The 24832-nt window shown below is 44.8% G+C and overlaps 1 protein-coding gene across 2 annotated transcripts in view; it reads left to right on the top strand.

Annotated features, from left to right (window-relative positions):
• GRHL2 (grainyhead like transcription factor 2) overlaps window positions 1-24832 on the top strand; it is a 117986-nt gene that overhangs the window by 76453 nt on the left and 16701 nt on the right. The window contains exons 10-13 of one of the 2 annotated variants that reach the window (XM_034763399.1): window positions 16069-16156; window positions 16244-16383; window positions 18857-18888; window positions 20711-20805. In XM_034763399.1, coding sequence (XP_034619290.1) covers window positions 16069-16156; window positions 16244-16383; window positions 18857-18888; window positions 20711-20805 — 355 coding nt within the window. The remainder of the gene's footprint in view (window positions 1-16068; window positions 16157-16243; window positions 16384-18856; window positions 18889-20710; window positions 20806-24832) is intronic. The other variant, XM_034763401.1, reaches the window with a different exon arrangement.

Genomic DNA, 24832 nt, shown 5'->3' on the forward strand with positions numbered 1-24832 from the left:
CAGGACCCTACCCCCTACCTGTACCCTGACTGCCCAAAACTTTCTCCACTCCCCCCCAAAAGCCCCCCCCCCGTTTCTTGACTGCCCCCTCCAGAACCTCCCTGGCCCCCTTACCCTGCTGCTCAGAACAGGGTGTTGGGCTCTGTGCCAGCCGGACACATGGCTGAGCTCCCCAGCACAACAAAACCCGGTCCCTGGCCCTGCACAACAAAACCCGGTCCCTGGCCCTGCACAGTGCTGCCGGACCGGGCTGCAGGAGGAGGAGCTGCCGGCCGGCTCAGAATGCAGGGAGGAGGAAGCTGCTCCGGAGTCCAGCCCGGGACTTTCCTGCAGCCCTCCCAGCCGCTCGCTCTGCTCTGCCGGGGGAGGGGGGAAATCCCGGACATTGTGAGTGCTTTACAAATTCCCCCCGGACGCTATTTTTAGCACAAAAAAGGAGGACATGTCCGGGTAAATCCGGACGAATGGTAACCCTAATTCTGTTATTCCCTCTCACCTTTTCTCCTGCCTGCCTGTTATGTCTCTTGTGCCCTCCTTCCTCCAGCACAGCACTCCACCATCTCTGTGCATCTAGAGCAGAGAGAATACATATGCACCAGCAGCAGACACAATTTTCTACACTCTGGGTCCTAGTGGCGCCATCCCCCACCCCCACCCCCCCCACACACACAGTCTGGCACCTGAGGCGGCCGCCTCAGTGCGCCTCATGGTAAGGCCAGCCCTGCCCCTGTTCAGAGGCTGCCTACTGGATCAGACCCTGCATGCAACTTAGGCGGGTGAACACCTATCTTCCCCTCGTTCATGAATTGCTCTGAGGCTGAGGCAGGAGACTGGCATCTGAACACTTAGAGGGAGGCAGCAGTGCACATGCAAAGAGACAGAAACTTAGGCTCAGAGGGAACTTTTACCCTGAAAACTTAGGTGCCAAGTGAATTTAGGTGCTTACAGGGTTCAGCTGGAGTTTTGTGGATTATAGTGGAGCCTCAAACTGGAATTTAGGCACCTGAACAAACCTGAGATGTGAGCACCTAAGTCTGGCAATTGAGTGCCTAAATACCTTTGTAAATCCTGCCCTAAGTGACTTAGGCACCTACGCACCATTGAAAGTCAATGAGTCTCAGGCAACTAAATCATTTAGGTGCTTTTGAAAATGTTACTCAGAATTCTGATTCCCATTTTACAGATGGGGGCAGAAAGGTTAGAGGCATGCCCAAGCCACAGAGAGTCAACTTTTAGAGTGAGAGTAAGATCTCATGTGGCTTCTAGGCCTCTCCTCAGATCACTATACCACTCCCTCTCCTTTTTTCCACTACCCCCCTCTCACATTTCCCCCTCCTTCTAGCACCCTCTTGGCAACAAAATCTTTGAAGGCTAATCAGGCAGTTTTATGAGTGGAGAAAAAATGTTGAAAGTAATGAATGTAAATGTATGCGCTGAAGTCATCTTAAGGCCTAAGTGCTATATTTTTAATTGTAACTTTGAATGTCAAATATTTACAGAGATTTGAAGCTACAGCTGGCTGTTAAAAGCTCAGTAAATATCAAAGGAATGAGTGTTTTTCATCTACCCATTTTTAAAAAGCAATTAGAAAAATCTGAACTATTAAAAGACTTAAAAAAGAAAGAAAGACATCTAGAGCACAACCTCATCAAGGGTGACCTGAAGATTTGAATTATAAATGTTCATTACTTTGACTATCTATCCACCTAATTGATACTTCACATTTCCAGGCTAGGAAGCAGGAAATGAATGCTGAGACATTTAATCAAAACCGTCTTAAAGTAGGAGAAAACATCACAAGGGTAGTTAAAGTGTTACACACATCAAAACTGTGCTAAAGGTGTGGGCTGGAGAGCTCAGGGGGATTGGGAATAGGATATAAACCCCTTTAACTGTAGGTTGTCCTGAAGACTGATAATGACTGAGATTCATCCCTCTCTGAAGGATGTTTAGTGGCCTATGTGAAATGATGTGGTGGAGTCTCAGTCAAGTTCTTAATGTGCAAGAGTTCACGTCCCTAACCTCAACATCACCATTAGTGCTCACTGGCATTTTGTGTAGAGACCGGAGCCTGATTCTCTGCCCCGTTACGCAGGTGTAAATCAAGATTAACTCCACTACAGTCGGTTTGAGTTTCACTGGTGTAAAATGCTTGTAAGTGAGAGGAGAATCAGGTCCCAAGTATTGGTTGGGCAAGGAGATCAACTACCCTCTGTGCTCTCTCCTATAGATATATGTGTAGTGCTCATATCCACCTAGTTACCTTCTTCAGCATCAGTCTCCTTACGAGATTTGATGGACAGGCCTGGGTTCTTTTGGTTCCCACCTCTACTCAGCAAGGTGTAACTTCTTTATTTTCTTCCCATATGAATTTAGTCAGTGGTGCCTACACATTTGCTCCTTTCTGGCAGGTCAGCAGGTCAGCTTGGGAGAAAAATTCTAAGCACTGGGAAATCCCCACTTACTTGCCAGATAGTTGGAGACGCCCAAGAAATAACAAACACACAATACATATATTTAACAGAGTAATACAGGAAGTAAATATAACATAATGGGGTAAAACACTACTCTTAGGATCACTGCTGCCCACACTGATAATACCCAGGAATTTCCCATGACCTGATAGAGCAAAAGTAAAATTTAGCATCCCATTGGTACATGTACTTTGTAGGGGCCCTTGATGACCTGTGAACAATGATATCTTCTATAGTCCCAAAGCAACTTGGCTGACTGGGTTTAGTACAGCCCACAAAATTCACACATGGGATAAGGTGGTAAGTCCCTCCACAGGTTTAATAGGCAGCAGGAAATAAAATCTTCCAACCCTTATCCCTCAGCTGGAGGACACAGTTCAGGGGATAGGGGGTCCCCCAAACAATTTCCCGGACTAGCTAACTAAAAGATGGTGCACTCACAACTCCATGAATGAACTCTGGACTCCTCAGCAACTGCAGAGGGGCTAATGATCACTGCTGTCAGGAATCCCCATCCTGCAGGAATGAGACTGATTCTGTTCCCGAGATTTCCCCTCACCACTAAGGGATGCAAGGTGCAAATTGTAATAACTCAAATTCTAATCTCCTGCCCTAGCACTGAGATACCCTCCCAGCAGCCTGGCACTAGCAGTAAGAGCAGTACTTGCCACGTGGTAGCTGCATGTATTTAGGAGCTGGAGGACTAACCCAGTCTGGTAGGGTAGGGAGTTTTCCCAGCAGAATTCCATACACTGGGGAGTTACCTTGACGAGGGAAAGGACAAGGCTTACGGCTATTGCTTCCAGGTACCCAGAAGCCAGTTCTCAGGGGAACCCTGCATGCAGGCCTGGGACTCAGGAGCTCACCCCGCAGCCAGTCCTTCCCTTTCAGTGGCTGGCTCCAGACTCCTCCAAAAATGGCTTTTCCCTGCTCACAACACTCCTAGGGGCAAGTATCTCACTTCCTGTTGGTCAGGCTAGCTCAGGGGTTCTCAAACTGGGGGTCGGGACCCCTCAGGGAGTTGTGTGATTATTACATGGGGGGTCGCGAGCTGTCAGCCTCCACCCCAAATCCCGCTTTGCCTTTAGCATTTATAATGGTGTTAAATATATTTAAAAGTGTTTTGAATTTATAAGGGGTGTCACAGTCAGAGGCTTGCTATGTGAAAGGGGTCACCAGTGCAAAAGTTTGAGAGCCACTGGGCTAGCTCTTCTTCGAGGGCTTACACTTGTCAATTGTTCGACTCTACCCCCCCTCCCGCTTTCTCTCAGACACTGCTCCTCCTTTGAACAGGTGCGCAGGTGGCCATACAGGCACTCTTCTACCACCGCTCCCCTCCTCCCCTCGAGCCAACAGGGGCCTCTATTGTTCAAAATAGTCTCTTTCCCTCTTGGTTGCTCAGCAGACTCTGAGTCTGCCCTTGGCCTCCGTTCTGAGCAGGGGCAGCGCCTCCCCTGAGTGACAAGCACACAGACCCAGGAACCAAGTAAGCTCCTTGGGGGTTACATATGGTCATTCTGTGCTTCTTGCAACTGGGCAGCCAGACCTTCCTGAGGATTTAAACTGACTGTTTCAGAGTGAACGCAGACCAAAGTACTCAGTGGGGATTGCAGCAGCAGCAGATGCCCTTTGCATCCTGCTGAGGCAATCAGAGAAATTCAGGGAGCACAAAGGAAGAAGCGGACATGAGCTGATCAGAACAGCAAAATAGACCAAGATCCTGGAAAGGAAGAAAAGGAAATTTCTTTGTGCCTTTTGTTGTTCCTTTCCACGATTAAAAAAAATTACCATGAAAACCGTTTTTAAAAAGATAAACACACAGCCCCTGATGTATTTGCAAAACAATCATTGCAGCATCTGGGGAGCAGATAGACAGAAAATGAAAGTGACTAGAAAGTGATTGGGTTATTTTCATTGTCCAATTAGGGGAAATTGCGAAGTGAAATCCTCCTTCCAGCATAAACCGTGAGACGCAAATACACTTTAATCATCTATGGCAGTGGTGGGCATCCTGCGGCCCACGGCACATGCAGCCCATCAGGGTAGTCCAATGGTGGGCCGCGAGACTGTGTTTACATTGATCGTCCACAGGCACAGCCGCCCACAGCTCCCAGTGGCCACGGTTCGCCATTCCCGGCCAATGGGAGCTGCGGGAAGCAGCGGGGGCCGTAGGGACGTGCTGGCCACCGCTTCCCGCAGGTCTCATTGGCTGGAAATGGTGAACTGCAACCACTGGGAGCTGTGGGCGGCCATGCTTGTAGACAGTCAATGTAAACACTTGCATCTGAAGAAGTGAGGTTCTTACCCACGAAAGCTTATGCTCCCAGTACTTCTGTTAGTCTCAAAGGTGCCACAGGACCCTCTGTTGCTTAATGTAAACACTGTCTCACAGCCCGCCAGCGGATTACCCTGATGAACCGCGTGCGGCCCGCAGGCCGCAGGTTGCCCACTACTGATCTACAGTGTTGTTTGCAAAATAGGGGAGAAAACATTTTAAAATGCTTTGTTTTTTACCTGCCAGTATTGTTGTAAATAGCTGCCGGTGGTTACCATGCCTCTTCAGAGCCCAGAGAAGTCTGATATATTAACTAAGCGTATGTCTACACTACAGCCACTACCACAGCACAGGTGTGGCACTGCAGTTTTGCCGCTGTAGTGTGAACACTTCCTACATCGACAGAAGGGTTTTTTCCATTGATGTAGGTAATTCATCTCTCTGAGAGGCTATAGCTAGATCAACAGAAGGAGTCTTCTGTCAACCTAGCTGCATCTACACCGGGGGTTAGGTCGACCAAATAATGGTCATAGGGGGGGAAATTTTTCACAGCCCTGAGTGATGTAGCTAGCTAGGCTGACCTAAGTTTTTAGGTGTAGACCAGGCCTTAGTCAAATCACAGATAAATGTGACTAATTTTGAAGGCAAACTTCTAATTGAACAAATACACTGTAACTGAAACTCAGTATCAAAGTACTATAAGAAAAATCCTCAAAGAAATAAAATAATATCCAAGAGTACATTTTATGTACAGCAATATTATTTACCAAGTATTGCATTTCTTTTGCATATAAATTATATAGGACCTGATCTAGCTTGTGCTTTTCTTGAAGCATAACAGTAAAATAGTAAACATGGCAAAGGCGTAACTGGTGATCCCTACATAGTCTCCAATGCTCTGTCCCTGGTGTTGTCCACCAATGACAATCCAAGCAACCTTTCTGGAGTTCATTTTCCTACATGTTAATCCTGCTACCCTTAATGCTCCTTTACCGTATGCAGAATATTCATGCCTTCTTATCATAAAATTATGTAATTTTTATGCCTTAATAAAATTACATAGGTTGTCAGGGAAACTTGCCACCAAGTCTATTTATATTTATGAATTGCAATGTGCTTTTACCACACAGAATGATAGAATTAGGGCTCCAGAAAGGTTTGATTCTTTATGTTACAGTTCTGTTAAAATAGTTGAAGAAGCATTTGACTCAGGACTTTTTGTTCACTGTACAATACTATGTTTTCCATAGGCATCAACTCTGTGGGTGCTCTGGGGCTGGAGCACCCACAGAAAAAAATAGTGGGTGCTCAGCATCCACCAACTACGTGCCGATCAGCTATTTAGTGGGCCCTGCCGATCAGTTCCTCCTCCTCCCCCCAGCACCTCCCACCCACCACCAATCAACTGTTCAGAAGGGGCAGGAAAAGGCAGAGAAAGGGCAGGGTACGCTTGGGGAAGGAGCAGAGCAGGGTGGGAAGAGGCAGAGTGAGGGTGGGGCTGTGGGGGAAGGGGTGGAGTGGGGGAAGGGCCTTGGGGTGGAGCGGGGATGGAGTACCCCTGGGGAAAGCTGAAGGTCGATGCCTGTGATGTTTTCTTCCAAAGTCAAGAGGCCTGACCCCATATTCCTTACATTGATTGCTGTTCCTATTCTTCCCCCTGCTCTCTACTTTGACACCAGTGCTATGGGTGGAAATGGATTTCCCTTTGTACATTATTACAGTACATCAACCTTCAATGCTAAATAGAGGAAATTTTGTTTCTGTGGGCTTGATCCTGTCAGGCACTGCGCATTCTGACCCTGGTCCAGCAAAGCACATTGTGGTGATAACTGTGATCATGCGGGCAGGGATAGCTCAGTGGTTTGAGTGTTGGCCTGCTAACCCTAGGGTTGTGGATTCAATCCTTGAGGGGGCCATTTAGGGACCTGGGGTAAAAATCTGTCTGGGGATTGGCCCTGCTTTGAGCAGGGAGTTGGACTAGATGACCTCCTGAGGTCCCATCCAATCCTCATATTCTATGGGAGTATTGCCCAGCAGGTTACAATTTTAAGTACTTTGCTGGATCGGGGCCAGAATGCTCAGCACCTTGCAGGATAGAACCTTTTATGAATTTCAGATTTTGGGGGGCAGACATACATTTCAGATAATCTGAAATTCACATATTGGGATTTGCCAGTATTATTAATAACTAGGTCCATTTTGTTCAATTTCATGGTCAGAGGATTTTAAAAATCATAAATTTCATGATTTCAGCTATTTAAATCTGAAATTTCATAGTGTTGTAATTGTAGGGGTCTTGACCCAAAAAGAAGTTTTGGGGGGAGAGAGGGGTTGCAAGGTTTTAGGGGGCATTGCAGTACTGCTACCCTTACTTCTGCGCTGCGGCTGGCGGCAGTGCTGCCTTCAGAGCTAGGCAGCTGGAGAACAGCGGCTGCTGGCCAGGAGCCCATCTCTGAAGGCAGAGTCGCCGTCAGCAGCAGCGCAGAAGTAAGGATGGCATGGTATGGTATTGACACCCTTACTTCTGTGCTGCTGCTGGTGGGGTGCTTCCTTCAGAGCTGGGCACTCGGAAAACAGCTGCTGCTCTCCGGCTGCCCAGCTCTGAAGGCAGTGCAGAAGTAAGGGTGGCAATACCGCAACCCCCTAAAATAACCTTGTGATCCCCCTGCAACTCCCTTTTGGGTCAGGGCCTCCAATTTGAGAAACGCTGGTCTCCCACATGAAATCTGTATAGTATAGGGTAAAAGCACACAAAAGACTAGATTTCATGGCAGGAGACCAGATTTCACAGTCCATGATACGTTTTTCAGGCCGCAAATTTGGTAGGGCGCTATTAATAAATAACAGAAGAAGTAATGAGCATGTTGCTGCCCTATAAAACTATGGTACTATGCTTGTCTGGGTGAATCCATTCAGAGAAAAAGGCCAACAGCATTAATATTACTAAGAAATAAAGGTCTATAAGCCAAAAGCTCCGAAGTCACAGATGGATCCAGACTTCCCCCAAATGGAGTTTTGGAACAGACGTTATGCTTCAGGACCATGTCTCCAAAGAAGGGAGAGAGCATGGTGGAAATAATCCAGCCTGTGTTGTTGCCTTTTGGAATTATAACAGTTCATCCAGCTAGCAGTAGAGGGAGAAAATATGTCTAGTAAGGGATGCACATTCATTTATTTGATTTGTCTGGTTCTAGCCTGGTTTTTAGCCCAGCATTTCTGTGCTGAGGACTGTTTCCACTACAGGAAACATTCAGTTAATATTAAAGCTCTGGTTTATCAAATATCAATATTAGAAGATTCAGCCACAGAAGTCCACCATCAGGAACCGTATGCTCTGCTAAAACTCCAGCCTGGCTCATTGTCTCAGCATCTAAAGCAGGGGTCGGCAACCTACGGCACACGTGCCAAACACGGCACGCGAGCCAATTTTGAGAGGCACGCAGCTCCCTGACGCGGTCCCGGCCCCCAGCCCCACTCAGCCCCCCCCCCGCCCACTGCTCTCCCCTGCGGGGGCAGGAGGCAGAAGCTTGGCCGCAGGCCCTATTCAGCCCGCTGCCGGCTTAGTTGAACAGAACCCCAGGCTGGCAGCGAGCTGAGCAGGCTGGTGGCGTAAGATCAGCATTTTAATTTAATTTTAAATGAAGCTTCTTAAACATTTTGAAAACCTTGTTTACTTTACATACAATAGTTTAGTTATATAATAGACTTATATAAAGAGACCTTCTGAAAACGTTAAAATGTATTACCGGCACGCGAAAACTTAAATTTGCGTGAATAAATGAAGACTCGGCCCACCACTTCTGAAAGGTTGCCTACTCCTAATCTAAAGCAAAGACAAGCAGAACAGGTCTGATTCACCACCGCTTTGCACTCTGTCTCATCAATGCCACTTCTGCTAAATGAGTGCAGAATGCTAATAAATCAGAATAGTAGTTAGTTTTTACATTCATTTTGCATGCATGTAAGTGACAATGCAAGGTGCAAAGCAATTGAGAATTGTACCCAATGATGTGCTGTTAAATAGCTGGTTCATTTCAGTGGTAGGCAAAGTTACTCTTGTTGGCTCAATCCTGCAAGGTGCTAAGTTCCTAGGCCCTATCCAATGCTCACTGAAGTCAATAGGAATCTTTCAATTTCTTTCTGTGAGTGTTGGCTCAAACCTTATTGCAAAGTACTGAGTGCCCTAAACTTCTAATGAAGTCAATGTATTTGTAAAGCACATTTGGTGCCATGTAGCTGAATGGCACCAAATCAATGCAAGCTATACAGAAGAGATGCCTGTTCTGAAACTGTCTCTGTCCTTGAAAGTTTGGATGTCTTATCTTGACACCAGTAACATTTGGCTTAAAGGCAAAGTCTTCCAAGGCTCAGACCTTTCAGAAAATATTAAAGGAAAGCACTAAAATGTATGTTGCTCGTAGTGTGAGAAATATCAGTCAGGATAATGGAGGGAAAAGCACCTCTAACTTTTAAAAATAATTGGCTTCAAATTTGGCAAGTGGACAAAGCATATTGAGAAAATGTTTTCATGCTGAATTAAAAGAGATAGTGTTGTGTTTTAGCCTGTTGATGTTGTCAGTGCAGAATTTGAAAGTGCACGGCCAGATTCCAATGAAATCAATGGAGTTACTCTGGATTTATAGCTGTTATAACTGAGTTCAGAATCTGCTGTGCCGTTTTCAGTTGGATTGTAATGTTACAGTGGAACTGAGCTATACAACTGTTTTAGCCCCCTACTTTATGTCTGGAACTTTTTCCCATCTTCGTTATACCATTTGTCCATTCACTAATAGTAGTGGTGGAACTGTGAAGAAGGAGCCACTTGAGAGCCAGTGAGCACTCTATGGCTCCTCCATAGGTCTTCCACTTGCAGTGAGTGTGGAGAGAAGATCTATTTTAATAGTGAACTGAGTGGAAAACATAGGGGCCATTTTGAATCTATATAGGTGAATTGCTGTGTTCTCTGCTACCACTCATTTTCAGTGTGCTTATATGGCCAATTTTTGCAGGAAAGTGCTGCTGTTAAAGAACGCAGATCAACAGACAGACATGATAAGAGCTATGTAGCTTTTCAGCAGCAATATGGAGACTGTATTTCAGTCATTAATGCACCAGTTGTACTTTGTGCTGTTAATGACAGCATAAAAAGTGGTTGTAATATTGAATCAATTACCTTCCACAGCAATTCTCCTCTGCTCTAAGGGTATGTCTACACTATGGGATTAATCCAAATTTATAGAATTCGAATTTTGGAAACAGATTTTATAAAGTCGAATGTATACGGCCACACTAAGCACATTAATTCGGTGGTGTGCGTCCATGTACCGGGGCTAGCGTCGATTTCTGGAGCATTGCACTGTGGGTAGCTATCCCATAGTTCCCGCAGTCTCCTCCAGCCATTGGAATTCTGGGTTGAGATCCCAATGCCTGATGGGGCCAAAAACATTGTCACGGGTGGTTCTGGGTATATCCTCCCCCCTCTCCAGGGAAGCAACGGCAGACAACCGTTTCGCGCCTTTTTCCTGGGTGAACAGTGCAGATGCCATACCACGGCAAGCATGGAGCCCGCTCAGCTCAAGACAGCAGTCATGAACATTGTAAACACCTTGCGCATTATCGTGCAGTTTATGCTGAACCAGAACTTGCAAAACCAGGCGGCGAGGAGTAGGCTACGGCAGCGCGGCGGCGAGACTGATGAGGATATGGACATGGAATTCTATCAAACCATGGGACCCGGTGCTTTGGAGATCATGCTGTTAATGGGGCAGGTTATAGCAGTGGAACGCCGATTCTGGGCCCGGGAAACAAGCACAGACTCATGGGACTGCATAGTGTTGCAGGTGTGGGACAATTCCCAGTGGCTGCGAAACTTTCGCATGCATAAGGGCACTTTCTTGGATCTTTGTGACTTGCTTTCCCCTGCCCTGAAGCGCCAGAACACCAAGATGAGAGCAGCCCTCACAGTTGAGAAGCGAGTGGCGATAGCCCTGTGGAAGCTTGCAACGCCAGACAGCTACCGGTCAGTCGGGAATCAATTTGGAGTGGGCAAATCTACTGCGGGGGCTGCTGTGATGCAAGTAGCCAAAGCAATCACTGAGCTGCTGCTACGAAAGGTAGTGACTCTGGGAAATGTGCAGGTCATAGTGGATGGCTTTGCTGCAATGGGATTCCCTAACTGTGGTGGGGCGATAGATGGAACCCATATACCTATCTTGGCACCGGAGCACCAGGGTACCCAGTACATAAACCGCAAGGGGTACTTTTCAATGGTGCTGCAAGCACTTGTGGATCACAAGGGACGTTTCACCAACATCAACATGGGCTGGCTGGGAAGGGTTCATGACACTCGTGTCTTCAGGAACACTACTCTGTTTAAACGGCTGCAGCAAGGGACTTACTTCCCGGACCAGAAAATAACCGTTGGGGATGTTGAAATGCCTATAGTTATCCTTGGGGACCCAGCCTACCCCTTAATGCCACGGCTCATGAAGCCATACACAGGCAGCCTGGATAGGAGTCAGGAGCTGTTCAACTACAGACTGAGCAAGTGCAGAATGGTGGTAGAATGTGCATTTGGCCATTTAAAAGGTCGCTGGCGATCGTTACTGACTCACTCAGACCTCAACCAAACCAATATCCCCATTGTTATTTCTGCTTGCTGTGTGCTTCACAATCGCTGTGAGAGTAAGGGGGAGGCCTTTATGGTGGGGTGGGAGGCTGAGGCAAATCACCTGGCTGCTGATTACGCACAGCCAGACACCAGGGCGATTAGAAGAGCACACCAGGAAGCGCTGTGCATCAGAAAAGCTTTGAAAACCAGTTTCATGACTGGCCAGGTTACAGTGTGAAATTTCTGTTTGTTTCTCCTTAATGAAAACCTGCCCCCTTTATTGATTCATTCTCTGTAAGGAATCCACCCTCCCCCTTCCCCCAGCTTGCTTTCAAAGGAAATAAAGTCACTATCATTTAAAAATCATGTATTTTTTATTAATTGATTATAAACATAGGGAGAGAACCGACAAGGTAATCTGGGTGAGGTTTGGGAGGAGGATAAGAGGGAAGTAAAAGGCCACTGAAAAAATTCAATATAATGACAGCCTTTTGGTTGGGCTGTCCACTGGGGTGGAGTGGGAGGGTGCACGGAGCCTCCCTCCCCCCCCGCGTTCTTACACGTCTGGGTGAGGAGGATATGGCACATGGTGAGGGGGGAGGGACGTTATACAGCGGCTGCAGCGGCAGTCTGTTATCCTGCTGCTGTTCCTGAAGCTCCACCTGATGCCGGAGCATGTCTGTTTGATCACGCAGCAGCCCCAGCATTGCAGCCTGCCACCTCTCATCTCGAGCGTCCCTCATGACCTCATGTTCACTGGCATCTTTCCTAAATTTAGATACCGTGTCCTTCCACTCATTCAAATGAGCTCTTTCATTGCGGGTGCATTCCATTATTTCCGTGAACATCTCGTCTCATGTCCTCTTTCTCCGCCGCCTTATCTGAGATAGCCTTCGGGACGGAGGAGGGAGGCTTGAAAAATTTGCAGCTGCTGGAGGGAGGGTTGAAAAAAAGGAGAGAAGTTTTTAAAATGATACATTTTACAGAACAATGCTTATACTCTTTCATGGTGAACAACACTATTCACATTACATAGCACATGTGATTTCAGTACAAGGTCACATTTTCCATCTTAATATTGAGTGCCTGTGGCTTTGGTGTTAGAGATCACAGACGCAGGTCTGGGCAACAGAATTCAGCTTGCATGCGGCCATGGTAAGCCATTGTCTTTCGGCTTCTGCGCCCTCCTTTCCCACATACCAAGCAAAGCCCGTTGACTGCTGCGGTTTTCCTGTTAACCTTCAGCAGCAGAAAACAAACTAACCCCCTCACCCCCCTCCAATTCTCTGGGATGAGCGCTTTATCCCTCCCCCCACCGCATGGCTGGTATCAGGGAAGATCCCTGCAGAAACCAAACTAACCCCCCCCCGCCATGAATTATCTGGGATGATCGCTGTATCCCTCCCCCCACCGTGTGGCTGGTAACAGGGAAGATCCCTGCTAGCCAAACACGGAAAGCTCAGGGCCAATTCCCCCCCCTGCTCTTGGCTAACTGCAGGGAAGGATTTCTTTTCAGCCACAGGCAAACAGCCCAGTAGGAACGGCCACCTCTGTCCCCTTAATTAAATTCCCGTATTTCAACCAGGTTACCATGAGCGATATCACTCTCCTGAGGATTACACAGCGAGATAAAGAACGGATGTTGCTTGAATGCCAGCAAACACCAGGATCATACGCTGCCAGGCTTTGTCATGCAATGATACCAGATTACTTGCTGCAAACATGGCGTGGTCAAGTGTCCTACCATGGAGGATGGAATAAGGCTGCACTGCCCAGAAACCTTGGGGCAAAGCTTTTGGAGTACCTCCAGGAGAGCTTCATGGAGATGTCCCTTGAGGATTTCTGCTCCATCCCCAGACACGTTAACAGACTTTTCCAGTAGCTGTACTGGCCGCAAATGCATCCAAGTCGTCAGGGCAAAGTAATCATTGAAAAACACTTGCTTTTAAAACAAGTTTTATATTTTAAAAGATAAACTCACCTGAGGTCCCTTCCACCAGGTCATGGTCTTGGATACTGGCTTGGGAGGGTTGGGAGGGTAGTTCAGTCAGGCTGAGAAAAAGATCCTGACTGTTGGGGAGAACGGAGTGCTGGGTGCTCTCCGCAAGCTCGTCGTCCTCCTCCTCCTCCTCCTCTTCCCCGTCCACAGAATCCTCAGGTGTAGCTGATGAGATTATCCCCGCCTCGGAATCCACGGTCAGAGGTGGGGTAGTGGCGGCGGCCCCCCCAGAACTGCATGCAGCTCGGCGTAGAAGCGGCATGTCCGCGGCTCTGACCTGCAGCGACCGTTTGCCTCCTTTGTTTTTTGATAGGCTTGTCTGAGCTCCTTGACTTTCACGCGGCACTGATCTGAGTCCCTATTGTGGCCTCTCTCCATCATGCCCTTGGAGATTTTTTCAAAAGTTTTGGCATTTCATCTTTTCGAACGAAGTTCTGCTAGCACTGAATCCTCTCCCCATATCGCGATCAGATCCAGTACCTCCCGTACGGTCCGTTCTGGTGCTCTTTTTTGATTATCGGCCTGCATGGTTACCTGTGCTGATGAGCTGAGCTATCTGTGGTCACCTGTGCTCTCCACGCTGGGCAAACAGGAAATGAAATTCAAATGTTCGCGGGGCTTTTCCTACCTACCTAGCCAGTGCATCCGAGTTCAGCTCCTGGAGGCCAATACCATCGAATTGCGGCCACACTAACCCTAATTCGAAATGACAATATCGATTTTGGTGCTACTCTGTTCGTCGGGGTGGAGTACAGAAATCGATTTTAATTTCGAAATAAATGGCTTCGTTGTGTTCAAGTCAAGGGGAGCTTTGCTGTTGATGTCAATTGGAGCCGGATCAGGACTTAAATCTGGGTCAGAGGTTCCATGATAAATGTTAATTTTTAGGGATAATAACTTCATTTTTTTTTCTCCAAATGAACATTTTCCATTTTCACTCTCTGGGTTGGCTCTTGGTCCCATTGCAGTCATCAGAAGTGCCATTCATGGATCATGTCCAGGGTTCCAAGAAGGTTAATGGCATATTGGGCTGCATTAGTAGGAGCATTGCCAGCAGATCGAGGGAAGTGATTATTCCCCTCTATTCTGCACTGGTGCAGCCAAATCTGAAGTATTACGTCCAGTATTGGGCCCCCTGCTACAAATTGGACAAAGTGGAAAGAGTCCGGCGGAGGGTAACGAAAATGATTAGGGGGCTGGGGCACATGGCTTACGAGGAGAGGCAGAGGGAACTGGGCTTATTTAGTCTGCAGAAGAGAAAGGTGAGGGGGGATTTGATAGCAGCCTTCAATTACCTGAAGGAGGTTCCAAAGAGGATGGAGCTCGGCTGTTCTCAGTGATGGCAGATGACAGAACAAGAAGCAATGGTTTCAAGTTGCAGTGGGGAAAGTCTTGGCTGGATATAAGGAAACACTATTTCACTAGGAGGGTGGTGAAGCACTGGAATGGGATACCTAGGGAGGTGGTGGAATCTCCATCCTTAGAGGTTTTTAAGGCCCAGTTTGACAAAGCCCTGGCTGGGACAATTTAGTTGGGGTTGGTCCTGCTTTGAGCAGGGGGTTGGACTAGATGACATCCTGAGATCTCTTCCAACTCTAATCTTCTATGATTCTCTGATTCTCAGCCTCCAGAATCGTTTCATTCTCTCTTACTTTCTTTTGTAGCTTGATTCATTTAGTTCTGAATAAGTACATGTGAATTTTACTGGCTCCAAGTGAACATCTCCCACTTTGATTAAAATAAAAAAGAGGAACTTCTATTTTTAAGGTGAAAAAACTGGGATATTTCATATTGAATGATGACTGTCTTGGGGCATATGGATTTTTATTTTGCTTAACAATATGTCTGTACTTCTATTTATACAATAAATTTGAATAGGTTCAAAGGAGGTTTTGCTGCTTGTTATGTCAATAACAAGGCTTATTTTATAAACTTCTTAGGAATGTATTTACATAACAGCCCAGTGACTACAAAGGAGCTGTTAGGGCCTATTAGGTCAACACTATGCATCTTCAAAGTCTGTATGTACTTCTCCATGTCTTTAAATGTCTATAAATATCTGTTTACATGCTTGAAGGCTGTGGCCTGTACACTCTTATGGGGCTATATTAGCTTTCCCACCATTGCTAATAATAATAGTACCTAACTCTTATATAGCGCTTTTCATCAGTACTTCTCAACAGGGCTACCCGGGGGGGGGGATGGGGGGGGACGGGGCAAGTGGGGCAATTTGCCCCAGGCCCTGGGCCCCACAGTGTCCCCCATGAGAATATAGTATTCTATAGTATTGCAACATTTTTTTTATGGAAGGGGCCCCCAAAATTGCTTTGCCCCAGGCCCCCTGAATCCTCTGGGCAGCCCTGCTTCTCAAAGCGCTTTACAAAGCTAGCACCTGTATAGAGCTGCTGTGCTAATGCAAATCCTAGGAGATCCTAAGGGAAAGCTCAGTGTAGACAAGGTTTAAAGGAATGCCAGTCCTGCAGTGTTCTCACTTTAGTGCATAATGGAATGAAGCATTAGGCACTGTGACATGATACAGAGTTGGCCATTGTATTGAGTTTTCACTTGCCTTGGTTTATTTCACATTAACTTGATTCTCTCTCTCTCTTTAAGCATATCTAATGCACCCATGACTGTGGTGTCTAGGCATCACATGTAGTAGTTTTATTAGCGGATCCCTGTAGGGTAATATCTGTATTTTTGGTCTCAGGGAGCAGAAAGGAAAATCCGTGATGAAGAGAGGAAGCAGAACAGGAAGAAAGGGAAAGGCCAAGCATCACAAGCCTCATGCAATAACTGTGAGTAAGAAAGGCCAGTCCAGATTGCTCTAAGTCATGCTCATTATGCCTTCTATCATCATAACACTGCTTTGTGATCCTTATTAGCAGCTGAAGGGAAATTGTCTGCTCTCCCTCTGCAAAAAAAGAGTGACATCACCTACTTCAAAACAATGACTGACCTGGATTCTCAACCAGTTCTCTTCATACCAGATATTCACTTTGGAAACCTACAAAGGACTGGACAGGTAGGAATCAACAATGAGAAGCACAGGTGTCTGATAGTTATCCAGCTACCTATGCTGTAAGACATACTTCATAGACTCAAAGCAGGGGTTTGGTGACAGGATTTTTTGGTTTTGTTTTTATTTTAATTTAATGTTGCTCTTGAGTAGCCCTGTGGTACAGGTATACCAGGAAGACCTCAGAAGAGAGGGGAAACATTGTTCATAGTTCTACAGGGGAAGGAAGGAGTTAATTTAATATTTCTAGATTTTTTAAGGTAACTATGAAGGGAACAAATAGGAGCTTCAGAATAGGAAGTTGGCATGTGGCATGTTTAGCCAGTCCGCCCTTGCTGGGGGGCCCGAAAAAATTCCGGGCCCGGCTTCCCCCCCTCTCATGCCCTGTTTAGCTGGTCCGCCCTTGCTGGGGGGCCCAAAAATTTTTTTTCACCAGGGCCCGAACCTGCTCTCGGCGGCCCTGATTGTGAGAGACTTTAAGAGATAATGTGCCCCCTTGTGGTAGAAGAGACACCCATTCCCAGGATGATTTAAAACAATGACCAGTATGATCAAATGTTAACTCCATGTCGGCCTGTCAGGTTTTTGCTGTCTTTAAAAGTAGTCACAAGGAACAAGCTCCCCTAACGCCATTACATATGATGCCTGTTACCTTGATATCTGTATTTCCTTAGAAGAGTCTTGCATTCACATAGGTAGTGATAATGAAACTCTGGAGATCAAGGGTAATGCTCACAATCATTACTTCTATTGTTCACAAGCATGATTTACCTTTTTTAAAGACCTGTGAATTAAATACAACAGAGTCTTTGCTGGCTTGGTTAGAGCCACTCCTTTATCTCATTGGGAAAGCTGCAAACCTGAATTCTAGCTCCATCAGTGGCTTTTTCCTAAACATGGATATATTAACTGTGTACTGCTTAGTGGATGGAGTGAAAGCTTAGTAATAGGGACTGCCAAATCTGTGTCTAGGTATATGCACATCTCACTAGAAATGTAAAAGAAACAAAGACTAAAGTGACATTGAGTATGAGTTTATCATTAATTTTTAAAGCAGCCAGCATTGCAGAAGAGATTATGAAAAGCATATAGACCTTAGCCGTCATGATCACAGCTGCCACTAAAATTATTCACCAGGAATGGAAAGACTCCCACTTATATGTCAGCACTGGGTACCTTCTATTCTTGTGACTTTCAAATGCGAATGTGTATTTGCATCAAAATGTAAGAAGATAGAATTATTCCTTACTACATGGAATGTAAATAATTTTCCCAATTAAAATGGAATATATCATATTCTTTCTGACTGCACGCTTATAGATAATATTTATCCCTATTCTATATCGCTGTATACTAGGGTTTTCTGGGTATCCTAATGTTTTTATCCTTAGCTATTCTTTGTGTTTTGTATTTTACAAAACCTCCTATTTCTTGGTTCCAAAATGTTTTATTAGAACAATACTTTGGAGTTATACAGCACCTTTCATCTGATGAGCTTATACTACTTTACAGATATTAATGGATTTAGCCTCAGCACACTTCTCTGCTGCCCCTGTTCACTCCACCTGGCTACACCACTGCCCTCATCTCCCACTGAAAGTTTCAGTTGCAGTTGAGTGCAATCAGCACCTTGCACATTCAAACCATAGGAGACGTGTCCAAGGTCAGTCAGGAAATCTGTGGCAGAACTGGGACTAGAACACTGGTTTTTAGTTCTGTGTTTTAGTTCCTAGTTTTCAATGTTAGTAGAACAAGCGAGCATTCTTACCTACCAGTAAGCATTTTTACCTATCTACCTACTCACCTGCCTTGCAGGGGGGTTGTGAGGACTATCTAGTGTCTTATACAGCAACTGAAACATGGAGAATGCTATGAAAATACTGAGCATTATTTGTATCTCTGCTACAGACTGTAGTCCAGGACCCTGGCTGGTTTAAAATGGTGCCACTGTATTCAAGCTATGCTTATTTACAGGAGCTGAGTATCTGGCCCTGTATATAGGTGCATCATGCTAGAAACAGATGTGTACCATACATACTAATACCATTTGCATATCCATTAGTGCCTTTAATTTTTGTATTAGTTTTTATATTTTAATTAGCTTCCTCGACATCTATTTTATATATAAAGCTTCTGACTGCTGTGGTTTAAATCACATTGGGGTTATTTAGGCAAGTAGTAATCTGATTTTCAGGACTGTTATATTTTCCTAGCGATTGGAAGAATGATGTAAACCAGACTGGAGAAGATTCTTGTCAAAATACATTGAGGTACCTCCATTGTGGCATACACAACAGCAGTTGTTCTAATCCACATTTTCTTCAGCTCACAATTAAAACCATAGACAATTGTTTTATACAAGGGGGAAAAAATTAACAGATGCAAAATTCAAACTGTGTCTCTTTTCCTTTTTTGAGCTCTTCCATATAGCGGATATCTATGCTGCAGCAATAAACTTGTTCCTTTTCCACCCCTACAGGTTTGCTATAACATAGACGACGAGAGAGAAGGGTAAGACATTTATTGCTTTGCGATAAAGTTTTGCAGCCAGTAGTCCAAACCCTTGAAAATCAGGCACGCAACCACAGAGTCAAATAAACAAGAACCATTTTTTCCTTCCTGTTCTGTGTTCATAACTTGTGGAGTTGAGAAGGCAAAGGTTTTTTATTTTGACTACTGTTTTCCGCCACATGGGCTGGCTTCTTTTTATATCTGTTTATTTTTACAGTCCATAATAAAATAGTGCATTAAGTAGGAAGGGTCATCACAAGGTCAATACAATGTACTGGATCATAACATAAAATAATAATTTTACATTTATATTAGTACTGTACTTTCCACCTTAAGGAAACCCCAAGCCCCTTTAAAATTTTTCCATGTAGGAATTGCTTAAAGCACCATTGAAAAGCAAGAAGCTCTTGAGTGGAAGATAGAAGCTGTTTAATAGTGCAGAGCAACACGTGACGCAACTGTGTAGGAGAAGAAGTGGATCCATGTCCAATACAAATGCAGAAGGATTTTAAGTCGGCTGAATATAGTTAGGTCAGCATGTTGGGGCTGACTCCCCTACTCTTGCAAACAAAATGGAATTTTTAATTGTACCAAGTGGCCCAGTCTCAGTTTTGACTTATCCTGAAGATTGTAGATCCACTATCATAGTGCCCCCTAGCAGCATGCAGAAGCATTAGCTCTCTATGAGCGTAGAGGAAGAATGCCCCCTACTTAAACACCACAATAATTTCCTGCAGCACCTTTGGTTTCTCTGGTGTCTCCCAACCAGGTACTGACTGTTTGAACCTGTTTAAATATGGTGAGATCACAGTTGGAAGTTTAAAGGTTGCAGACTGCAACCACAACCCCTTTCCATTCTACAAGTTATGAATTCTCTGCATTAACTTCATGTTCCTCCTTCCTTTCTCTATCTTCTGTACAAATGAGCATGGTGTTGCCTTTTAAACAAGTGTAAAGAACAGGAGTTTGGAATACTATTGAGCAAGGCTCGACCATATAAATTGCAGAGTATTATTGGCCAAGAGAAGCAAAATCTTACATTCAAACTGATGGCATTTCTCTTTCTGTCTGTCTGTTTGGATATAATGCAATAATGCTTCCAATAACACATTCAACCAGGTCTGTAATTGTCTACAGATCAAAAAATTGGTTGACGGCAGCCATTAATAGCTTCCAGCATAACAATACCCCAGTCTCATCTCTGCCTATCTTCCCAACAGAGTTTCACATGTTGACACCTTCGATGATTTATCTCCCAAACAGAAGAAAAGGAATAAAATGTGGGGTGGGGAAGGTGAGATGGGGGGCATACAGAATCCCAGCAGGGAAGGAGAATGGAGAACCTGGTATGGGGAAGGGGGAAATGAGGGAGAACACAGAGCCCTGGCATGGGAGTAAGGGGGAGATGTGGTGTATAGAGTCCCTGAAGGGGGAAATGAGGAGATAGTGGGGGGCATACCCTGGCATGGTGGAGTCCTTGATATAGAGGAAGGTGGGAGAGTGACTGTATAGTGACATCAGCAGCTAGGTCTTTCTTTTTTCATGCTCCTTCCTCATATGTTTAAACAGATATTGGCCTTTGTAATTTGTATTTAATATTGGGAAATATTTACCTGACATAGTCATTCTGGGAAATTCAAGAGGCTTGGATAGTTCAGAGAAGGATCAGGATCTAAATCCTTGCAGTTCTTGCTCTACCATTCCTTGAGACGCTAGTGGGAGTTTTGCTTGAGTATGGAGTGAGATATAAACTGTCACTGTTGGCTCCTCTCTTGTTGGAAGGAGAGTATTATGACAAAAAGGCTGTTTTGTTATTTTCTAGTAGCAGCATCCTGGTTAAAAGGATGTTCCGGCCTGTGGAGGAGGAGTTTGGCCCATCGCCTTTGAAACAAATGAAAGAAGAAGGACTGAAAAGAGGTAATAATTAATTATCAGGAAAATAAATGCACTGGTCTGCATTCTTCACTCATGCAGTCTAGGGCAGTGGTTCTCAAAGCCAGGCCGCCGCTTGTTCAGGGAAAGCCCTTGGCGGGCCGGGCTGGTTTGTTTACCTGCCGTGTCTGCAGGTTTGGCCCATCATGGCTCCCACTGGCCGCGGTTCACCGCTCCAGGCCAATGGGGGCTGCGGGAAGCGGCGTGGGCTGAGGGATGTGCTGGCCGCCCTTCCCGCAGCCCCCATTGGCCTGGAATGGCGAACCACGGCCAGTGGGAGCTGTGATCGGCCAAACCTGCGGACGCGGCAGGTAAACAAACCAGCCCGGCCCACCAGGGGCTTTCCCTGAACAGGCGGCGGACTGGCTTTGAGAACCACTGGTCTAGGGTGAACCAGAAATTACTCAAATGAAAAGCAGTGGCATTACAATGGTGTAAAAATAGAGTAAGTGACAGAAGAATGAGGCCCACTGCCACCACACCAACTATTATACAAGGAGAATTTCTAGAACATGCTAAGGGTAATCAATAGGTACTAGTTTGCATGCTATCTTGAGAAGGGATAGACAAATGTGATTGTATAAAATATAAACTGTCCAGAACGTTTCCCAACCCTTGAAACAGGCTTTGAGGTTTAAAAAAGTTCCCTTGACAAATCCTTCACTATTTATTTTTCATTTGCATTCATCTTAGCACTTTCTTGTTCTGGATAGGACCACAATACAAAGGACACAATACACTGGGTCAGATACAGAGATCCAAGCTCCTGCTGACTTTATTGGGAGATTAGCCTGAGTAAAAACTGTAAGGATTTAGTCCAATGAGAGAGCTACTTTCATGAGACTTTCAGTCAAATATTGCTGAAGACTCCAGAGGTTTGAATAGTTCAGATCAGTCAAACCTGCCAATGTGTTGAGATCGTGTGTGTGTGTGTGTGTCCTTGACAATATTAAGACAACAAAACACTGAGATGTGCTACACATCGGTGTCCTTTCACCTTTTCAGGAATGTCTCTCCATGTGCTTAGATCTGTGATCTTTCTTTTGCTGGCCATGGTGGTGATGTACATGAATCTGTGAAGGGTACCAGATGTACCAGGTAGATGCTGTTGTCTGCTTAGAATTAATGAGCAGAAAGATTTTTAAAAATCAAAATGAAAATGTGAGATAAGCCCAAGTCAAAGACTCAGATCTGACCAAACTGAAGCCCTGGTCAGTTCAGATTTGGGGGTGTTGGCACCACCCATTGAAAGCAGAGGGGCCAGCTACCAGGGCTGGGTGTGAAACCCTTTTCTCCCTACATCCTGGGCCCAACAAAGAATTCCCAGCTAACAGCATGGTGAACTAGCATGAGAGAGATACTTGCTTTGATTCCTTCAGTTGAGTGATTAATTTATAATATGGTTCAGGAAGATCACACAGGCATGCACATAGGAGCCATTGTTGTACAGCTCAAAACACCTGTGTAATTCTTGTTCTGTGATTTGTTGTTTTAATGTTATTCAGGATTCACAGCTATGTCAGGATGAAGAATTCAAAACATAAAACATTTTAATGGTGACAAAATTTGAACTAATTAAAGCCAGCAGCCTCCAGCTGCCCTGTTCACATCCCCGTTCATGCAGTGCTATCCAGAGGTTTTACTTTGCTGGTCCCAAGCCAGGCCTCTTCCAGCTTGCCTTCCTGCCCTGGCAGACTTTCTGCAACCTGTCTCAGATTCTCCATCCTGAAGAATGCCTTGTCTTTCTAGCTTATGTCTCTCAAGAAAATCACTCTAAATTACACTAAAATAATTTGGATTTGTAGGGTAGTGTGAGCTGTTCACATGGAACACAAAACCCACCCTAAAGTCTTGTCTACACTGAGCATTTGCACTGATGTAGCTGCACTGGTACAAACCCCAAGTGGTAAGATCCACGAGCGCAAAGCACATCTTTACTTGTGTAAACCACTTCTCCCTCTTTTTTGTTGCATAAATCACATCTCCCGCCATTGTAAATTATCCATAACCTACGACACAACACATTGCACTGATTTGTCACACCTTGGTTACTTGTATCATACCTTGGCAGGTTTGAAGGCTGAGAGGCATGAGGCTAAGATTTTCAAAGTGGGTGCCCAAAGTTAGGCTCCTAAATTCCTTTTTTCTTTTTATGTGGCATCTCCATTACTGGAGGTTTGCCCCCATGTTAGCCCATTCTGTACAGCCCTCTGCTAATCTCTTTGTGGATGATCAGTTCTTTTGATCCGCACAAGGTACCACATCATCCATTCAAGATCATCTTTGCCTGCCTCATGTTCTTCTGCCAACTACTTTCCCTTCCAGTTTCCATAAACGTGCATCACCTGCTGAACCCCTTAAAATGCTTCCTGCAAATTGAATCTTTCTTTTCATAAGGTCTCAGTATTTGCTGAGTTCCAGTCATCTCCAATAGTTTTTCATTGATTCTGCAATCTATCCATTATCTTTTCAGAATTCTTCCATAACATCATAATTCAAATTCATATTTAGACACCTAAATTAGTGGCCTGATTTTTCAAAAGAGCTGAACATCCCAGCAGCTTTGCTTGACTTCAGGGGAGCTGCTGGGTGCTCAGCATTTTTGAAAATCGGGCTGTTTATTTAGACACCTAAATATAGATTTAGGAGTCTACCCATAGGGACCATATTTGAAACTCTTGGTCTTAGAGCATTAAGTAACACAGTGCAATCCAAAGCTGGGAAGACAGTAGGTACTGAATATTTAGAGCTAGGAATAGATAGCTTAGAGGTTACAGTTTTTCTGATTTGCCCCTACACACAGCTCACTGTCTATTACTATATCTAGCCTGTCTTTAACACTGTGATTTATCCTTGGTAAGAGAGACTGGCTAGATGACATGGAAATAGTGACAGTATGATGGACACTTAATCAGATGTGATAAGAAATGTTTGAATCACATAACTGAGTGAATCAATGACAGAATTCCATTCACGCCACTAAAACACCATATATTTACAACTCCGTGTTCTATGTACACATAGCAGTGATTCAGGTTCCCCATTATCCCTGTAATTGATCCTTCGTTCAACATAATGTTCTCTGACATTCTCAGTACAGCAAAGAGATTTAACTTTAACTACCCTAACAGTAACATTTGATTGAGTGATTTTCCCCCTTTCAGATATAAGCTGAAAGTTACATGGGAACTGTTTCGAGTCACCAAAAAGCCATTCTTGAATAAGCAAATCGTGTTACTACATATCATCAGATAGATTAGGCTCTCTACATTTCACTATTACATGGATTTTTAAGGCTTTTACCCATCCCTGGGTGCACTTTATATGGTTCTATAGTAAGGTCCTTAACATTGCTAAATACGAGGAGCAAAAACATCATGATCCCCTGAAGCCCAGTTTTAAGGCAGAGAATGGACAGTGATCTTGACGGCTAAGTATGAGCTCATTTCAGTCACCTGAAAGCCCGGGCAAAGAAGTTGCAATTCTTCCTAATGTGTCCATGTTCACACTTAAAACATATTTCCAATGGGAATTAAAGCTATAGCAAATACTCTTCTGCCTCTGTCTTACAAAGGAGGTGATTCTATTGTAAAATTAATATAATCTGGTGAAAAATATCCTCCAGACTCTAAGGGTTAAAAACTAGTCTCTCTTTCTTGTATTTCCAATTTGTAGGTACAAATAATGGCTGGTGCAGTTTGTCACATAGACCTCTAAGTATCTGGTAGAATATGTATATGTGCATGTAATATACATTAATTGATATCGAATTTCCTGGTAGTTTGAAATAAACTGTCCCTTTAGAAAAATAGTTATCAATACCTTACACTTCTGTCTAAAAAAGTTTAACCTACTGCAGTTACAAGTAACACCTAAGATTCATATAAGTGAAGAGATTAGACAAAGAAATGTGTTTTTCTAATTTTCAGTTTGTTTACTTTGTACCTGTGTCAGCACTTTGTGTAGAGTCTGTTTCACTGTTTCCCCTTTTATCTGTGAGGGTGTTTAGCAC

This window comes from Trachemys scripta, chromosome 2, assembly GCF_013100865.1.
Source record: "Trachemys scripta elegans isolate TJP31775 chromosome 2, CAS_Tse_1.0, whole genome shotgun sequence".
NCBI lineage: Eukaryota > Metazoa > Chordata > Testudines > Emydidae > Trachemys > Trachemys scripta.